Source organism: Trichomycterus rosablanca, chromosome 5 (assembly GCF_030014385.1).
Source record: "Trichomycterus rosablanca isolate fTriRos1 chromosome 5, fTriRos1.hap1, whole genome shotgun sequence".
NCBI lineage: Eukaryota > Metazoa > Chordata > Actinopteri > Siluriformes > Trichomycteridae > Trichomycterus > Trichomycterus rosablanca.
In genome coordinates, this window is record NC_085992.1 from 24,458,132 (window position 1) to 24,476,551 (window position 18,420).

At 39.9% G+C, this 18,420-nt stretch overlaps 1 protein-coding gene across 11 annotated transcripts in view; it reads right to left on the minus strand.

The window, feature by feature from the left end:
- The window catches only part of dst (dystonin), a 287,668-nt gene that overhangs the window by 59,648 nt on the left and 209,600 nt on the right, over positions 1-18,420 (minus strand). For 8 of the 11 annotated variants that reach the window (XM_062995876.1, XM_062995878.1, XM_062995877.1 and 5 more), the window contains 7 exons: positions 4,718-4,879; positions 4,128-4,298; positions 3,533-3,705; positions 2,589-2,748; positions 2,019-2,345; positions 1,794-1,878; positions 83-324 (listed from right to left, as the gene is read on the minus strand). In XM_062995876.1, the coding sequence (XP_062851946.1) occupies positions 83-324; positions 1,794-1,878; positions 2,019-2,345; positions 2,589-2,748; positions 3,533-3,705; positions 4,128-4,298; positions 4,718-4,879 (1,320 nt within the window). The remainder of the gene's footprint in view (positions 1-82; positions 325-1,793; positions 1,879-2,018; positions 2,346-2,588; positions 2,749-3,532; positions 3,706-4,127; positions 4,299-4,717; positions 4,880-18,420) is intronic. The other 3 variants (XM_062995886.1, XM_062995883.1, XM_062995881.1) reach the window with 1 other exon arrangement.

Consider the following 18,420-nt stretch of genomic DNA (forward strand, 5'->3'; position numbering starts at 1 on the left):
TTTTCAAGTCTGCACAGGACTTCCACATGCAAGACCTGAAGAAATCCCAGCCATATCCCTCTTAAGATAACAGTGTACTCACTTTTTGCTTTTCCTGAACCTGAGTGAGCTGCTCTCCAGCTGGATCCTGAGAGCTGAACGTGGCTAATTCAGACTCTACACCTTCCAGCCAGACGCTTAACTCTTCATGAGTGTTGTGCATCTTGGTTGCCAACGATAGAGCCTTGTCCAGGGTCTTTAACACATCATTGCTCATTCTGTTAATCTCACCATATCTTGTCTTTATTCCATCCAGTTTGCCCTGAATTACGATAACTTCATCACCTGCAAAACAAAGTGAGGTGTTTTTTTTATTGAGTCTGTTGAGTTCAGAATGGCTTTGGAGTATTGAAGGTCATTCTGTACAGTGACAATGCTGCTTTCACGTAATCATAAAATAAAATATATATAATAATATATATAACAATAGTATAACTAGGGATCAGTTTTTTTTTTTCTGTTATTGAAACGTCCAATTTTATTCTGTCAATAATAATGCAACTTTTTACTTACAAAATATAAAACAATACATTTCTATCATCAAAACTGTATGTTTGTACACACTATATTAAAATTATTTAATTATTACCATTTGTTTGTCCAGAACGAACAAAATATTTCCAAAAAATGAAGCTCCATGTGTAATGGTCCACTATGGCCCTTAGTAACTCATCCAGGTGTAGGGATCATTCCAAAAAGTACATATTTTTGTGCTGGGGTTTGAGATTTTTTTACATAAACATAAAAGACACAACCTTAATGAGCAATTCTGCCACCAGAGATTTACTAACTAAACTTTTTTTTTAATGCATTTTCCCCTTTTGTCCTGATTTTTTTTTGGTGTCCAATTTTAACCCACTTGCGTTATGCTTCCTCTCCAGTGGTGCTGACCCCCACCCTGATTGAGGAGAGCGAACTGATACATGTCCCCTCCGACACGTGTGCAGTAGCCAAATGCATCCTTTCACCTGCACGAGGCGAGTTCGTATGCAGATCAGCTTTGTGTACGGAGAGCCACACCCTGATCAGAATTTTCCCTCAACTCTTTGCAGACGCCATCAATCAGCCAGCAGCGGTCGTAATGAGGTCCCTATCTGGCTCCCTCCGTGTATGAACAACAGCCAATCGTTGTTCATATAGCCGCCCAGCCAGATGGCAGAGCTAAGTCTCAAACCAACAAGTTCGAAATGTCAGCGCTGGTGTGCTGGTGTGTTTTACCGCTGCGCCATCTGAGCAGCACTACTAACTAAACTTCTGTCTGTTTATTGCATTACTTGATGACACACAAATCCAGAGAAACATGACTTTTGGTTTGGCGTGCAAATTACAAACACAAAATATCTTTGGCGTATTTTGGCGTATCCTAGTTCATATTTAAATGGTTTTATTTAAATGGTCGTAATGCAGTTTTGTTCTCAAGAATATTAATCATTCATTCTAATCAATAAAATAGTCATATGTATTTCATTTTCATCAACAGCTTCATTCAAGTCAGGTTCGCGACAGGAAATCAACAGCTACATCCTGGTCCGGTTCCACCAGGAAACACTTAGTGCAAGGTAGGAACACCCTATACTGAGGGCCAATTTATCACAGGGCTTCAGACAGCCCCCCACCCCCTTCAAACACAGCAAATCATGTCTTGGTAGATGACCAGCCAGGTTATAGGTGGTGGGCTAGCTTAATGGGCCTTCCTAGTCTTCCTAGACCTAAATTATAGATAAAAACACTGAAAAAAGACTGTATTTTATTACCTGTGGTCTGTTTGAGCAGCTCTAGTCCATTCTGCAGGGCCTGTTCAATATTCTGTTTTTTAAACTCAATATCCTCATGAAGTGCCTACCCACAGAAAATTTCATTAGCCACAATTATTTATGCACATCACAACACACCAGTGAACTAAAATTAAATCTACCATTAATAAAAATAAATAATAATTAAAAAAAGAAAAGGCCTGAATAAAATGAGCTCTGTTGTACCAGCTGATCAGTGTGTTGTTTTGCCAGCACAGTCGGGTTATAGTCCTGGATGGATACATGGCTTAGTCTGCCGTGGATTTCGTCCAGCCAGTTCATGAGTGCCACCTCGTCCTCACCGAAAAGCCTTGCATTGGCCAGAGCCCGCATCAGCAACTCGGCCTTTGTGCGGCAGCGTTCCTGCAGCTCGATGTAGCCACTCTGAGTGCTGTCCAGCTTAGCCTGGACTAGCTCTTTATCATCCATACTGCTGAGCGACCGCAAAGCCTGACCAAGACTCATTGCCTGATACAAGCTCTTACTGTGGTCTAGTATCTCCTCCTCTAAAGCCTGATTACCCGCAACAGCACACGGTAGACGGAGTGAAATGAGAGGGGGACGGGGGGGGGGACGGGGGGGGGGGGGTGGATACCCATCCAAACATAAAGAAAATGAACAAAGGGAAGAACAAAATGAACAATGAAGAGCATAAAATGATATCAAATGAATACAACGGTAACATAAAGGTATGTAAAAATCATTAAAAAATAGGTGCTTGGGCTAAATTTTAAATATTATACTATACTTGTGTACCTTATGCTGGCCTATCTGCTCCTCTAACTTAGATGTCTGGGTGCCGATGGGCTCGGAGCTGGCCAGGCTTTTCTCTGTAGCTGTGAGCCACTCTGTTAGTGGTTCCAGAGTCTCGTGGAACTGTTGGGCCACCACCAAAATGCTCTCCAGCTGCTTGCGTCTGATAGGAAAAGAATCACAAAGACCAAACATCTAACCAGTCAAAAAGTGGTATAACCGTGGGCAGTGGTAGCTCAACGGTTAAGATACAGAACTAGTAATTAAAAGGTTGTTGGTTCAAGCCTCACATCTGCCAGGTTGCCACTGTTGGCCCCCTGAGCAAAGCCCTTAACCCTCAATTGCTCAAACTGTATACGGTTACACTTGTAAGTCACTTTGGACAAAAGTGTTCGCTAAATGCTGCAAATGTAAATGTAAATCGCTGTATGTCGCTGGTTTAAGTCCCACCACTGCCAGGTTTCTGCTCTTGGGTCCCTGAGCAAGGCCCTTAACCCTCAATTGCTCAGACTGTATACTGTAAGTTGCTTTGGATAAAGGTGTCTGCTAAATGCCGAAAATGTAACTATATGACCAAACGTATATGGACACTTTCGCTCTTTACATAGTTTAGGGGTTTCAGTCACACCCATCGCCAACAGGTGCATACAATGAATTATCTAAAATACAGTTTATTCATCCAACTGTGTGGCAATTTTTTGGGAAAAGGTCCTTCCCTCTTCCAGCATTACTGTGGCCCTGTGCACAAAGCCAAATGTCCATAAAGATAAGGTTTGATGAACCTAGAACCCTGACTTCCACCCCTCTGGACACCTTTAGGATGAATTGAACCCTTGCATTTAAGCCAGCCATTCTTGAGCTTTGTAATTGAATGTCCAACAAGCTCCAAACCAGGGGTCCACATACTTTTGCCATTTAGTGTATGTTGGAAAGATTTCAGTTCTTACCTGTTCTCGGCTTTCTTTAGCAGAGTGTCCCATCTCTGACCCAGGACCTCAATATCCCTCCCAATCTTCTGTTTATCCACGGAGTTGGAGTCAGCCAGCTCAGACAGCTTCCCCCCTTCTGTCTTAATAAGCTCCACTGTTGGCCTGCGGTCATCTAACAGCCTTTGTAGGAGCTGCAGAACCAGAGACAAACATAAGCAGAGCAAGGAAACACAATATGGTCTGCCAAAAATAACCAACTGCAAAGGATCAAAAGCCTGAACAAAATCCTGATCTCTGGAATTGCTGAACCAGTGCCATAACCTCCTCAGAGCATGATAAACATAGATGGGGTTTCTTTACTGGGAGCAGTCTTGTAAAGCCCTTGGTATTTTAAGAGTCTACTGGGAGTGGCAAAAATTGTGTCTGCTTTTTACATAGGAATTCCTGGGGGTTTAACGATAGTTATAATCAGGTAAATATGATAATGTCTGGGCACTCGGGTGGCACAGTGGTAAATTATGCTAGCCCACAATTGCTAGAATACAGGGTTCGAATCCCCAGCGTTACTGTAAAATTAAATGAATTCTAATGTTCCATTGTGTCGAGTTCTTACCCTCTGTTCCTGTATCTGTGCTTTCACAACTTTAAACTCTGCTGACGGAGGCTTCTGAGTGGCCACCAATTCTTCTGTGTCCGTGAGCCAGCTAAACAAAGACTCGAGAGCATCCTGGAATCTGCCACAATGCAGCAATGCCTCATGGAGCTGCGCTGAGCGCTCTGCAACCTATAAGCATCAAACACACATTTTTTTTTACAATGCCCCAAAAGAACAACCACAAAACCTCTGAGCAAGTATCAACAAATAATCAAAAGGCCAATGCACAAGAAGGAGCACAAGACCTGGGTCCCTGAGCAATGGTAAGAAAGATCCTTATAGGAAGCCAGAAGGTGGCATCAATCCACAATGTAATGTATGGTGAAGAATCCATAATGGCACAAGCAACATCTTGTAGTAATCATTGAGTGATTTCACAGCACCTGGTGCACACTATGGTGATGGCACTTTTTTGTGACAACGTTCCCATATTCCAAATTGATAACATATGTTTCCTTTATTTTGTCCATACTCTGCCTTTAGCTGGTCATTATTCAAATAACAGTTAATAACTATCTTCAAAACAGTCAGATGTAACAGCACTTCACCTTTTTGTTCAGGGTGTTCCATCTTGTGTTGACCTTGTCTAGGTCCTGTTCGAGGTCTTTAGTGCAGGTCCCTTTGGAAGCATTCTGTGTAAGTCCCTGGCCCAGCCAGTTCAGGTCTTTAAGTTGTGTCTGCAGTGACTCAATTGTGTCTTTTTGGAAAACCTGTAACCAAAGGGAAACAAGATTATACATCAAGGGCTCATTGGAAACTAGAAAGAAAATGGTGTTAGAAGTCGTAACTTCAAGTGATTCAAGTTAATAGTGGACATCTCAACATTCCAAAAGCTTGGAATCTCTACTTTCTTCCGCATGATTTATTGAAGAATTGTTTGATCTTTGCACTTTGCATACCTGATCAACTGAATGCCAGTAGGTAGTCAGTGGTAAGGCTATGGTAACACACCCCTTAAGGCTATGGTAACACGCCCCTTATTCAGCAACATCAAAATTACCTGGCCTGAGTAGTGTTTTTTGAAATAAGTTTCATTTACTGCGTTTGTTTAAACATACAAAATGTGTTGCAAAAATATAGTTAATCTTCAATTAACAAAAGCATAAAGACACACACACACAAACATGGACAAGACTTATGAGAATGCACTGATTTTCCTTGCTTTCTGTCATGGTCATGTTTACATGTGAGGTGGTGGCTGTGCTGTCTTTTACAGTTGATGAAAAAACCCATGTTAAGTAAACTTTATACGTGGGTATAGAATTACTAACTTAGCCCATCTGTTGCTCTTTACACAATGGAAAGTGACCCCCAATAGACATCCATGGACCAGATAATGTTTGGGTGCAGGACCATTCTCAGCACTACAATAACACTAACATGGTAAAGACATGCTTGTGTGTCGTTTTGATATGAGTTTATTAGGTGATGATGGGATTTTAAAATACAGTTTAATCATACTGGCCTTTTTATTAGGAACAGGTCTTCTATCCACAGACACTTTCTGATCATAGGACGTTGCTGGCTTTATATTGTAGGTTGGAGCACTAATCTCTTCCCAGCATTCACACTGGGGTGTTTTAAAAAATCTCAACACTGCTGCACCTAATACACTCATGTCATCATACCAGTAAAAAACACAGAAGCAGGTCATTGATATTTTAGCGTCACTGCAGTGCTGATAAATCGGAAACAAGGAAGATGATGCGTCACAATTGGGCCATTGAGCAAGGGGGCCCTAAACCCAAAGCATCTGCTAAATGCCGTAAATGTTGTAGTATGCAAATGCTGGCACTAGTTTTAGTATGCATTGCACATTGTTACAGGGCAGTGGTAGCTCAGTTTTTAAGGTACTGACTAGTGTTCAGAAGGTTTGCTCGTTTAAGCCCCAGCACCACCAAGTTGCACTGTTGGGCCCCTGAGCAAGGCCAAGAACCCTCAATGGCTTGCGCTGTGTTTAGTAACTAGTGAAGGACTCCTTTGATAAAAGCGTCTGCTAAATGTCATAAGTGTAAATGCATAGCACTTCACTATGACAGTTCTTTTTATATTCTGTACTGTGTGATAAGAAACCCTTAAGATTTGTTTATGTGATTTCGAACTGAATCCTGAATTGGATGAAAAGGATTTTATCCATATATGCTGATACACACTATAGCCATTAAATACTGGCTTTTACTCAACCCATAACATAAACTTCTTGCTCCACCAAAAAAAATCAAATAAAGACATTCCTTTGACAGTACAACACTGGAGTACCTGCTTTTTACAGTCTACAGCCAAGTGAAGAAGGTTTACCCTCACTCATACCTTTTATGGCAAGAGTTTCCACTAAACTGCACACAGCATACATTTCTGTGAACCCACATAGCTGTGCAGGATCACACAAGCTGAGTCACTGACAGACAATCACATCAGAAACAATTCATTTAGCTCATAATTAAATAAAGAGAGAGAAAGCAGTGCCATCCAGCTTCCCAGAAAACATTCAACATGTATGCCATGTTTACCCACAGAATACACTGTAACTTCTCATTTCTGTCATTTTACATGTCAAAGATTTGTAATGTTGTGGAATTTTCACACACATTTGTAAGCCACAGCTATTACTACAGTAAATGCAGCTTTGTTCATTTGTCCTTTTATCATTTTATAAAACAAGGCAGACAAGTTTTTGGTCAGGTGTCTACATACTTTTGGACAAAGAGATTAAGACAATACTAGAGGTTTACATTTACAACATTTACATTTAGCTAATGCTTTTAACCATACTGACTTACAATTGTAACTACAAACAGTGCAAGCAATTGAGGGTTAGGTGCCTTGTTTAGAGGCCCAACAGCTGCAAATTATCTATGCTGTAGCTTTAACTAATGACTTTCCGATCAATAGTTTAGGGCATTAGGTCCTAAATGCTTTTATAGGGAAGTACTGTTGTTTCTGTGTTCACAGCCTGCACAGCTGACAAGATTGCTAGCATATATTCTCATTAAATAAAGTATCTGTTGCCATCTGTGATCCAGTTAATGTGTTTTTGTTGTTTAAATCGTAAAATACCTTACATATACACTGATCAGCCATAACATTAAAACCACCTCCTTGTTTCTACACTCACTGTCCATTTTATCAGCTATTATTTGGGTGGTGGGTCATTCTCAGCACTGCAGTGACACCGACATGGTGGTGGGGTGTTGTGTTAGTGTGTGTTGTGCTGGTATGAGTGGATCAGACACAGCAACGCTGATGAAGAATAGTCCACCAACCAAAAATATCCAGCCAACAGCACCCCATGGGCAGTGTCCTGTGATGCCAAAGGTCTAGAAGATGACCAACTCAAACAGCAGAAATTGATGAGCGATCGTCTCTGACTTGACATCTACAAGGTGGACCAACTAGGTAGGAGTGTCTAATAAAGTGGACAGTGAGTGGACACGGTATTTAAAAACTCCAGCAGAGCTGCTGTGTCTGATCCACTCATACCAGCACAACACACACTAACACACCACCACCATGTCAGTGTCACTGCAGTGCTGAGAGTGATCCACCACCTAAATAATACCTACTCTGTGGTGGTCCTGTGGGGGGTCCTGACCAAGATTTTTGTTGATAATTTACATTATGTAACTCTGTTAATGAGTGAATAAACTTGACGAAATATAAATAAACATGACGACGACCAGCCAAACCTTACAAGTTGTGCTAATATTTGACAAGATTGTGTTTTTTACACAAGATACTTGTAACTAGTTTAATACAGTGGTACCTTGTAACTCAATGGCTATCGCATGTTTATAAAAGTAAAACTGTAAAGTGCTGAAAAAGATGCAAGATTTGGCCTTTTGCTTGAGACTGAGTCTCTCAGAGTAACTCTCAGAGTTAAGCAGATGGAAGAACACAACGCATAATGTAAAAATTTAACCTATTAACACATGAAATGCATCTATGTTTAAGGTAGGGCTAACTTTAGTTGGTTAGCTGTTAGCTTAGCTAAAACAGTTATCTTTTTCAAAAATAAATGATGCTTTCTTCTGATTTACTGATGTGTATGTCAGGCTTTAGCCTCTCATCAAAGTGTATACACCCAAATCTACACATTTAAATGGAAGTGTATTCCAATATGAAATTAGACACAGTCTGAAATACCTGTGAGGATGCTAAGCCCATTGGATCCGTCTGTGGACACACAGCTAAGGATGTTAGCAAGCGTTCTATCTCCTCATCCCCCATGTAATTAATAGTTTCTATTCCATTAGTAAGCCCTGCTTCTCTTTCCACAGATAAGAGGAATTCTTCCAAATCTGCCATTTTGGACTCTGTGGCTCTTTGTTCACTTTCATAACACTCTGCATCTTTAGTCACATGTTGTTCCTGAGCTGTACAAAGGTATGAGATTTCATCTGGCTGTGTCACCAGAACACTTAAAAGCTCACAGTCCTCTTCAGATTTGTCCTCCAGAAGCTCAGCTGTGGGTAACTCCTCGTATCCTGAGAGTGTCCTGCTCTGGCTATCATAGGGCGAGTTTAGTGTCCCGTCTGTTCCTGTCCTGTTCTCTATATAAGAGCAAGTGCCATTTGAAATGATGTGTTTATTATTTGTTAAATCTTTAATACACATGTCTTTATACTTTTGGTCCTCTAGCACTGCAGAGTCTGTGTAAAACGCTGACGTTGGTACCGACCTCCTAACTGGGGAGAACAGAAATTCATCTTGTCCTGAACTTAAAGAGTGATCTTGTTTGAGCTCGCCGGATACGTGGACAGCCTCGTTGGAGGAAAGACTTCTGGTTCCTGGACAAGATCTCTTCAGAGCCCTCTGTTTCCTCCACTCTCGCTCTGCAGTGGGGCTGCACAGACCGGAGTCATCCTCTGAAGTTAAAGAACTGGTCACGCTCCGACCTCGGCCGACTCGAACCAGGGCTTGCCGGTCCGGCCCGTCCGAGCACAGGGTTCCATACTCACTGAGGTTGGCTGGTACGAAGCTTCTCCAGGAACGCCGATGTTGTGCAGGTTCTCGTTTTTCACCCTGCATCCACGGCCTGCCCAAAACCGTTCCAGTCCCCCGGATGACATCTCCATTGAGCTTGAACCCGTCAAACGCAGCACAATCGTCCAGACGCGTGACGTCCCGACTGTTCAGGAAGAAGGCACTGGATGAGGCCATCACACCGTTTCCACTGAGTGTGTTCATGTTCATGTTGCGGTTGGTGTAAGAAAGAGTGCCAACAAAATGCCTGGAGGCCAGGCTACCCTTCGAACCGGAGTCAATCTGTTCATTCAGCCGCACAGTGTCGTAAATGGATCTCTGGGGAACGTAACAGTCATCGATGTTCAAGTCCTCTTCTTCTGCTTTGCCTACGCAGGAGGGGTTCGGGCGCAGACAGTCAGGTCTGCTAAGAGGTTTGCCCATTCTGACCCTAGCTAACACATTTATTTTCACAATTTTCAGTGCAATGTGACTTTAAAATAAAATAAAAAATAAAATTTGTATCTCATACAAAGTGTCCAAGTATGCAAAAGAATAAATCATAAAATAAATATCAAATATCTGTTATATGCAATATTTTATGCAATATAGGATTTAATTTCTTAGAAAATATAATTCTCTTTTCATTCTGAAAAATAAGCTTAAGTCATTTTTAAATGCTGAAAGTAAATATTACATAATACAGTGCTTTATCATCTATGCTTCCTTAGAAGCACATAGAACATAGCCACTAGTTATCATCTCCCATCATTGTCAGAACTTGCCCATTGTTGCTTGTTTCCTCAGTCCTAAGTTCCGTCACAAATACCCTGGGAACAAAAGTGCATCCGATTTCATATTCTCCTGAGTGGTGAGGCACGGCGCTCCAGAAGAAAATAGTTCTGCTTAGTGGTGGCATATCCTCACACAAATCCTCCAATTTGTGAAAACAAAGCCACGGGGCTTCAGGATAAACAAAAAGCCGCTTCTGCCTCTCTTGCGGTCCACCCGGCAATGACGGACACCCTCCTGGCAATGGCCTCAAGGCCCCGCCCCCACCTCATTATTCTGGCAACATCTGCCACAAGCTCCATTTGTGCTGAGAGCACATGTTGATTGGTGGATGCTTGGCTCTATTTTAATGCCACCCTCTGTCTCCGTGCTTCATCTGACTTAAGGTCTTAGTCATCTTTCGCTCTGACAGTTGATCAGTAAAGAGAGAGAGAGAGAGAGTGAAGGGTGAAAAAAAAGCTTTAGTGGTGATCAGTTCCCTCATGCATGACATCACACAGGGCAGAAATAGATACTCTTTCTCCCTCCCTTTCTCTCAGTCTTTGGAGTTACCGAGCAATGAGTTGTCCAAGAGTCTGTATATTGTCTTAAGTACACTGGAATGTTTAAGGAGATAATAGTCACAAGTAATAACACCATGAGCTCTACCAAGGACATGATAGGATTTTTCACTGCATGCAACCAGGCTGAAAATGTACTTTAAAAATACTGAATTAAAGGCAATACATTTTTGCCTTTTTATTACTCCTTACTCAAGGATTAAGTCATGAAAATTGATTTACACAAACAAAATATGTTCTGTTTCATTTTCATGTTGTACTGCTTTATCCTAATCAATTTTGCAGTCGGGCTGTAGACGCCCGACTGCTTTGTATTCAAACCCTGGGTCCCAGTGGCAGTGGGCCAGCATTATTTACTGCTGTGGCACCCAAGTGCCCTAACTTGATTATTTTGATGTTAGAGTACAATTTACAATTATTAATTAATGAAGCTGTAATTAAAATAATATAAGCAAAACAACTTTAACTGGCTGAAGTTGTGAGTAATTTTGGGGATTAAAATAATTATTGCATTGACTAACTAAAGTAATTAGTGTAGGTTTTATGAATTCAGGCCAGCCAGCCAGGTAGCAAAGCATTGCATAGCAGTCCAATCTGTAAATACATAAAGCTTGTTAGTTTTTAAGCATTATGTATTTATGCCATAGGTCTTACTTGTGCTATTTCTTTTAAAAATATCTAGTCTCTGTGTTACTTATTACACCGATCAGCCATAACATTAAAACCACCTCCTTGTTTCCACAGAAGCACTTTGTAGTGCTACAATTACTGACTGTAGTCCATCTGCTTCTCTGCATGCTATGTTAGCTCCCTTTCATGCTGTTCTTCAATGATCAGGACTCTCCCACGACCACTACAGAGCAGGTATTATTTGGGTGGTGGATCATTCTCAGCACTGCAGTGACACTGACATGGTGGTGGTGTGTTAGTGTGTGTTGTGCTGGTATGAGTGGATAAGACACAGCAGCGCTGCTGGAGTTTTTAAACACCTCACTGTCGCTGCTGGACTGAGAATAGTCCACCAACCAAAAATATATCCAGCCAACAGCACCCCATGGGCAGCGTCCTGTGACCTCTGATGAAGGTCTAGAAGATGACCAACTCAAACAGCAGCAATAGATGAGCGATCATCTCTGACTTTAAATCTACAGGGTGGACCAACCAGGTAGGAGTGTCTAATAGAGAGGACAGTGAGTGAACACGGTATTTAAAAACTCCAGCAGCGTTGCTGTGTCTGATCCACTCATAACAGCACAACACACCCCCACTATGTCAGTGTCACTGCAGTGCTGAGAATGATCCACCACCTAAATAATATCTGCTCTGTAGTGGTTGTGGGGGTCCTGACCATTGAAGAACAGGGTGAAAGCAGGTTAAAAAGATATGTAGAGAAACAGATGGACTACAGTCAGTAATTGTAAAACTACAAAGTGCTTCTATATGGTAAGTGGAGCTGATAAAATGGACAGTGAGTGTAGAAAAAAAAAGGTTGTTTTAATGTTATGGCTGATCATTGTGTAAGTATTACTTATATAAAAATGAATTGATAGAACACAAAGTGCTCCATTAAAAGGCCTAAACTGTAGCTTCTACTTTTACAGAACAATCATTAAGCTCTAGATTGTAATTAGACATATTTTGAATATTTGAGCTGTTAGGATAGATCATCAGTATAAAAAAACATTCAAATTATGATTCGGAAATACATCCGAATCAAAGAGTGCACCTAACATAAGAGAATAATAATGGTCATAGAACAGAACCTAGCAGGGCACCATATTTAATTACTTTCAGCTCAGTAAAAGTCTTACAAATTGATAAGGACCTGTCAGCTAAGATCTAAAGAGTGCTCGCTTAGCCATTCAGTAATCCCCATTCTTTCAAGGGAGTATGGTTAAAAGCTGAAAATGATAAATAGTGGCTAAAGAGATATGTAGGATTTACAGGATGGATCAGCAGCTAAATCCAGGTACTACATTAAGCAAGCTGAAACATTTGTCTTTTTCCTACCAAGGGCACAGATGTCCATGGTATCTAGTTTAAACATACTTTCCTATTGGAAAATCTCAGGCAATAAGATACTAAGAGTCTGTCTGAAAACCGAGTGAGCTGCCTAAGTAGAGAGGATTCTAATAAGACAACTTGTAAGGCAGATTAAATTTAGATGCACTACTTAGACATTGATTACAGTGATTACGTCACCGCAATTTTCATCTTACTAAGCTAACACAGTTAGTCTCAGGCCATTAAAACCAATGGGCTGAGGCTGCACAATTGCCAGCATACCAGCCAACATCTCCCTTCATGTACCAAAAATGGTCACTGCCAAGATGCAAATAAGTTATACTTGTGCATCTTTAAACAAATTAAAAATCAATGAAAATTCAATTTAAAAAGAACTTCGTTCGTTGCTTCGCTTTCGTCCACCATATTTGTAATTTTTTTGTGAGAAAAGTTGTGCCGCAATGAAAGCTGGGATTGCCTTCAGCGCTAAGGAAGCATCGGATGATCCCTCATCCTTCAGTCAGTTTATAGCTTTGAAATAAGGCACCTTAGTAGGCAGCATTTTAAGGCATCTAAGAATTCGGACATAGGCATAGGATGAAGTAAAATGCTGTCTATGTAGAGAGCTCACTAGATTTTCAAACAGACCCTAAGGGACAGACCCTATGAATATGGGTGCAATGTAAAGCATTTTATCATGTTACTCCCATAACTGTAATAAACGAAAACTGTCTGTGTTGATAAAGCTCAAAGTGTTACTATTTTGTTTTAATTTTGTTAAATATTTTATTATAATAAGAATGAATAAATTAAGAATTGACAATGTTGATTAATATTATATTTATAATCGCTTGGGTGGCAAGCGGCAACAACCCACTACCGCTGAGATATAAGGTTTGAATCTCAGAGGTAATTTCCGCCAGTCAGGTGTCTACACATACATGATTGGCTGAACAGCCTAGTCATTGGGAGGTGCACTTGTCCCATGCATGGATAAAAAATGAAGGGTTGCATAAGGAAGGGCATCAGGCATAAAAACTGTACCAAATCTGGTATGTGGATCAGATGTTTGCTAAAAAAACACACAGCACCATGTTTTTAATGAAAAGCTTTAAATCCAAATTTGTGTAAGATTTTACTTTTTTAAAATGCCTCATTAGTGACTCATGGAAATTGTGTACAGCATAGCATGTGTGATGTCATTTATACCAGTAAATATTTCTGCTATTACACTGTATATACTGAACTGTGATTTGATATTGCATACACACAGTTTGTTCTCTCTATTAAAAGAATGCATGTCAGAGCAGACAAACCAAACAGGAACAGCAACTGATCCAAAGAAATCCTTCTGTAAACAGTTTCTCTCATTGCTCACACAATAGATCTGGCTGATGAACCAGCTATTTTTTCATAATGAACAAAGCTCGTGCTGAATACAATCTCAGAGATCCCTGAATTGCTCCAGTAGTTCAAAAGTACTGTGGATGAATATTGGGTGTTGCTTAAACTGCTGAAATATTTGAAATGAGATCTCTATAAAATGCCAATGGTCATTATCACACAACAATGTGAAAAAGGCTTGCTGTTCTGGTGCAGGGGTATCAGGTTTACTCCAGGGGGGTTAACCAGAAAATCAGGACGATGACTAAAATCAACGCTGTGTGCAAAATAAGGGTTTTTTGTGAACATCACCTTTAGAGCTGGTCACTGACATGATTCAGTGGATAGAAATTCGCTTAGGTTCATGGGAGACAATGAAGTCATAGACAAGCGTTGGAAAAACATTGTCTTCTCCATTACGTTTACACAAAAACCTCCTAAAACCTTTTTTTCCCTTAATGATAATGACCTAATATTTCATTCTATTTGTATAATCTAAATCATCTGTATAAGAGCTGATCCAGACATGATTTAATAGATTCATATTATATCATCTTTTTATGGTAAAGGCATAGCACAGTCAATCTGTTCTGGTAAATTAGTACGTCCATCTGTCTCCATTACTTGCCACAGCATGGATAATTACCAAAGTTAGTATTTACATCTGTTTATAATTTCTGTTCATGCTGGTGACATAGTACTCTGTACATTTACTTTGTAAATTTGTATAGTCACCTGTTTATGCCACTGCCATTATGCGAGGCAACTGTTTATGCTGGTAAGTATAGAGTATCTCTATAGATCTATGTATGCTGGTGACAGTACAGGCATCTTTACACTGTACAATTAGCACTGACATTGGTTTATTATCCTGCTGTTGTGTGGACATGCGTATGATAACTGTTTATGTGTTTGATGTACTACAGACACTTGTTTAAGCTAGTTAGATATTACACACACATTACAGATGACTGTTTACACTTGTGAAGTAGTTCAGCCATTTAATCACCGCTGTTACATAATATCAATCTATGTTTGAAGTACAAATCCTTTTAATGCAGATAATTTAGTAAGGGCATCTGTTCAGCTAGTAAAAATGCACTATAGTAACATAAGACAGCATAGCATCTGTTTACATTTGTGACATTACTGACAATTGTTTGTGCTTGTATTTTTTCAGACATCTGATTACAGTGGTGACGCAATAGTGATATCTGTGTACACTTGTTCATTGGCGCAAACATGAGACAACTGTTTGCCCTGCCTACACACCATGAACGTCTGTTTACATAAGTAAATCAGTACAGACTTTTTGTTTACACTGGTAAATTAGTAAAAGCATTTGTGTACACCAGTAATGTACTAGGATTTTGCCAGTTATACAAAAGCCACAACAAACAAGATATCTAAATAAGCTGTTTGCTATTTTACTGCACTATATTTTACATTTACATTTTTGCCATTTAGCAGACACATTTATCCAAAGCAACTTACAGTACAGTTACAGTATACAGTCTGAGCAATTGAGGGTTAAGGGCCCTGCTCAAGGGCCCAACAGCAGCAAACTGACAATGGTGGGGCTTGAACCAGCATCCTTCTGATTACCAGTCCAGTACCTTAACCTAGGCTACGGCTTGCCAATGATATTTTTGTGCCAATGATATTCTTTTTTTTCCAATTATTTTTGTTGCACCAGTTTTAGTTGGATTTTTTTGCGTGTTTTACCTTATTGGTTAGTGTTTCTATGTTGTAAAAGCTATTTTTTTTAACTTTTTATTTATTTAAAAAAAACATAGAATAGAACATAGAATAGATAGATAATGTATTGTAAATAGATTTATTGTTAGCCCTTGTGTGGCATAATGGCAACCACCCACTACCACTGAGATCTAAGGGGTGATTTCCGCCAGTCAGGTGTCTACTACTGGCCTGGCCAAACAACCTAGTTATTGGGTGGTGCACATGTCAGTGTGATCTTATTGCCAGTCCCAAGCCCAGATAAAAATGGAGAGGTGCGTAAGGTAGGGAATCAGGCACAAAAACTGTACCAAATCTGGTATGTGGATCAAATGTTTGTTGAAAAAATACACATAACACCATGTTTGGTGTCAGAGGCTGTAACATAAACTAAAATCTTAGGACGGTACAAGTTCTCCACCTTTTAATGAAAAGCTTTAAATCCGGATTTGTGTAAGATCTCACTTTTTAAAATGCCTCATCAGTGTCTCATGGAAATTGTGTACAGCATAGAATGAGTGATGTCATTTGGACCAGTTAATATTTCTGCTATTACACTGTACATACTACCATACAACTCACCAAATAATATTCTTTTTTTCCCTTTACTTTTGTTGCACCAGTTTTTAGTTGGCATTTTTTGTAGTAAAAGCGATTTTTTTTCACTTTATTTAAAAAAAGAAAACATACAATAGATTAATAATCTATTGTATATAGATAACAGATATTATAGACAAAACCCTAATTCAGTAAGGCTGGTGAGAATTTTCACCTTAAAGCTGGGTTGGCTTTATGTATTTTAATATGCTAAACTGTGCAGCTGTATGAATATTCTAAAAAGAGTTTAACACAGTATATGGTGTTGGCACCATTCACCATGACAAACAATACAGCCCTGAAATGAGATTAGAAACGCTGGCTGCATGTACACATCACTAAAAACCACAAAGGAATTTAGCAACTCATTTCTGCCTACTGCTCACATGATCCTGAATAATCAGACCACATTCTGAATCTCGTGATGTATTGATTAGGATCCTTTCTCTTGTTTAAATGCTTGTGTCATGGAGAACAATAATAATTTTGAGGCAGCAGCTGATGTAGCAGCAAGGAGCCTCCCAGATGGAGAAGCAAGACAAAAGGCTGGGAGTAAAAGCAGCGAGGGGCCCAAATGATCAGCTGCAGCAGATGCCTCCCAATGCAACACTTGCTAAGCATCAATGATGCTGGTTTTATATGAATTTTTATGTCACAGCCTTTATTTACACCTAAAATTATGTACGCTATTATAAACCTGTATGCCCCTAGATTTGTTTTACATTTACATTTTCGGCATTTAGCAGACACCTTTATCCAAAGCGACTTACATTACAGTTACAGTATACAGTCTGAGCAATTAAGGGTTAAGGGCCTTGCTCAAGGGCCCAACAGCAGCAAACTGGCAGTGGTGGGGCTTGAACCAGCAACCTTCTCATTACTAGTCCAGTGCCTTAACCACTAGGCTACGGCTTGCCCGGTTTTACTGTTCTACCTTAATATTTCGGGATTAATAAAGTATCTATCTATCTATCTATCTATCTATCTATCTATCTATCTATCTATCTATCTATCTATCTATCTATCTATCCATCCATCCATCCATCCATCCATCCATCCATCCATCCATCCATCCATCCATCCATCCATCCATCTACATACTGCTAAATGGGAAAAAATTTCTACATGAGCTTTTCTGTGGATCTTACTAAGGAGAGAAGTTGTATTAGATGCTAGCCACATGACCTCCATAAATCTCTTTAAGTTCTGCTGAGCAAAACATTAAATTGGTTATAAAATGCTGTGCTACCCCTACCTCTTTACCTCTGCATTCAGACTTGAACACACTGTTTAGTCAATATGAAGTCATTGGGGTTTTACCCTACCATTAGTATTACTAACAAGCCTTTGCTAGCTATAACAGCCTTTTCTACAAGTTTTTCGGAGAGCTTTGCCCATTCAGTCAAAAGTGCAAGTTGGATAGCGTTGACGTCAATGCTCTGTGCAGGCCACTGGAGTTCCTTTGCACCAAACTCGTCAATCTATGTCTTTATGTCTCACACACCCTACACAAACTGCTGGAAGCATATATCTTATATTAAATTATAGATTTTATACAACGGTTAGCAACTTGTGTGAAAACAGGAGAGAAGCAGGAGGGGTGTCTACATACTTTTGGCCATATAGTGTATATTGGTTTTATTCTGACCCCTGTTTGAAGATGTGCTCCTTTATTCCCAAGACTCTTGACAGTTGGTTCTTAAAAGAGCAGGGCAATAAGGAGTGGTAAAGGGTAACTATTACCTCACTCAATTTTGAACACATTGTCTGCATAGTTGGCTGCACCCATCATGATATGGGTATGAGATAGGGTAACATTTCTATGTATTAAAATTCTAAAAAGTTATTCTCAAATCTAGAAGTCAATTACTAAGTGAACCTGAAAATGCACCGGGTGATTTTTCAAATCTAGTCAAAGTCTATGTTAAGTAAGGAGAGGACCAACTACAAGGAAAGAAGATTCAATAAGTAAGCTAATATAAAATGTCTTTCTGTTAGGCTGTTGGTGAATACAAATTAAGCTTTTCTGCTCCATTATTAAAACTCTGCTACTTTTCACTCAGTTAGAAGTACACACAAGCCTATACTAGCTCCCAGCTGAATAAATGCACACCCACAACAAAGACCCAGTAAGTTAGGGCTCTTTTGTTCCCAGCAGATGCTCAACACAATACTTAAAGGGGAAGACCCCATTGGATAGCCAAGCACATGACTAA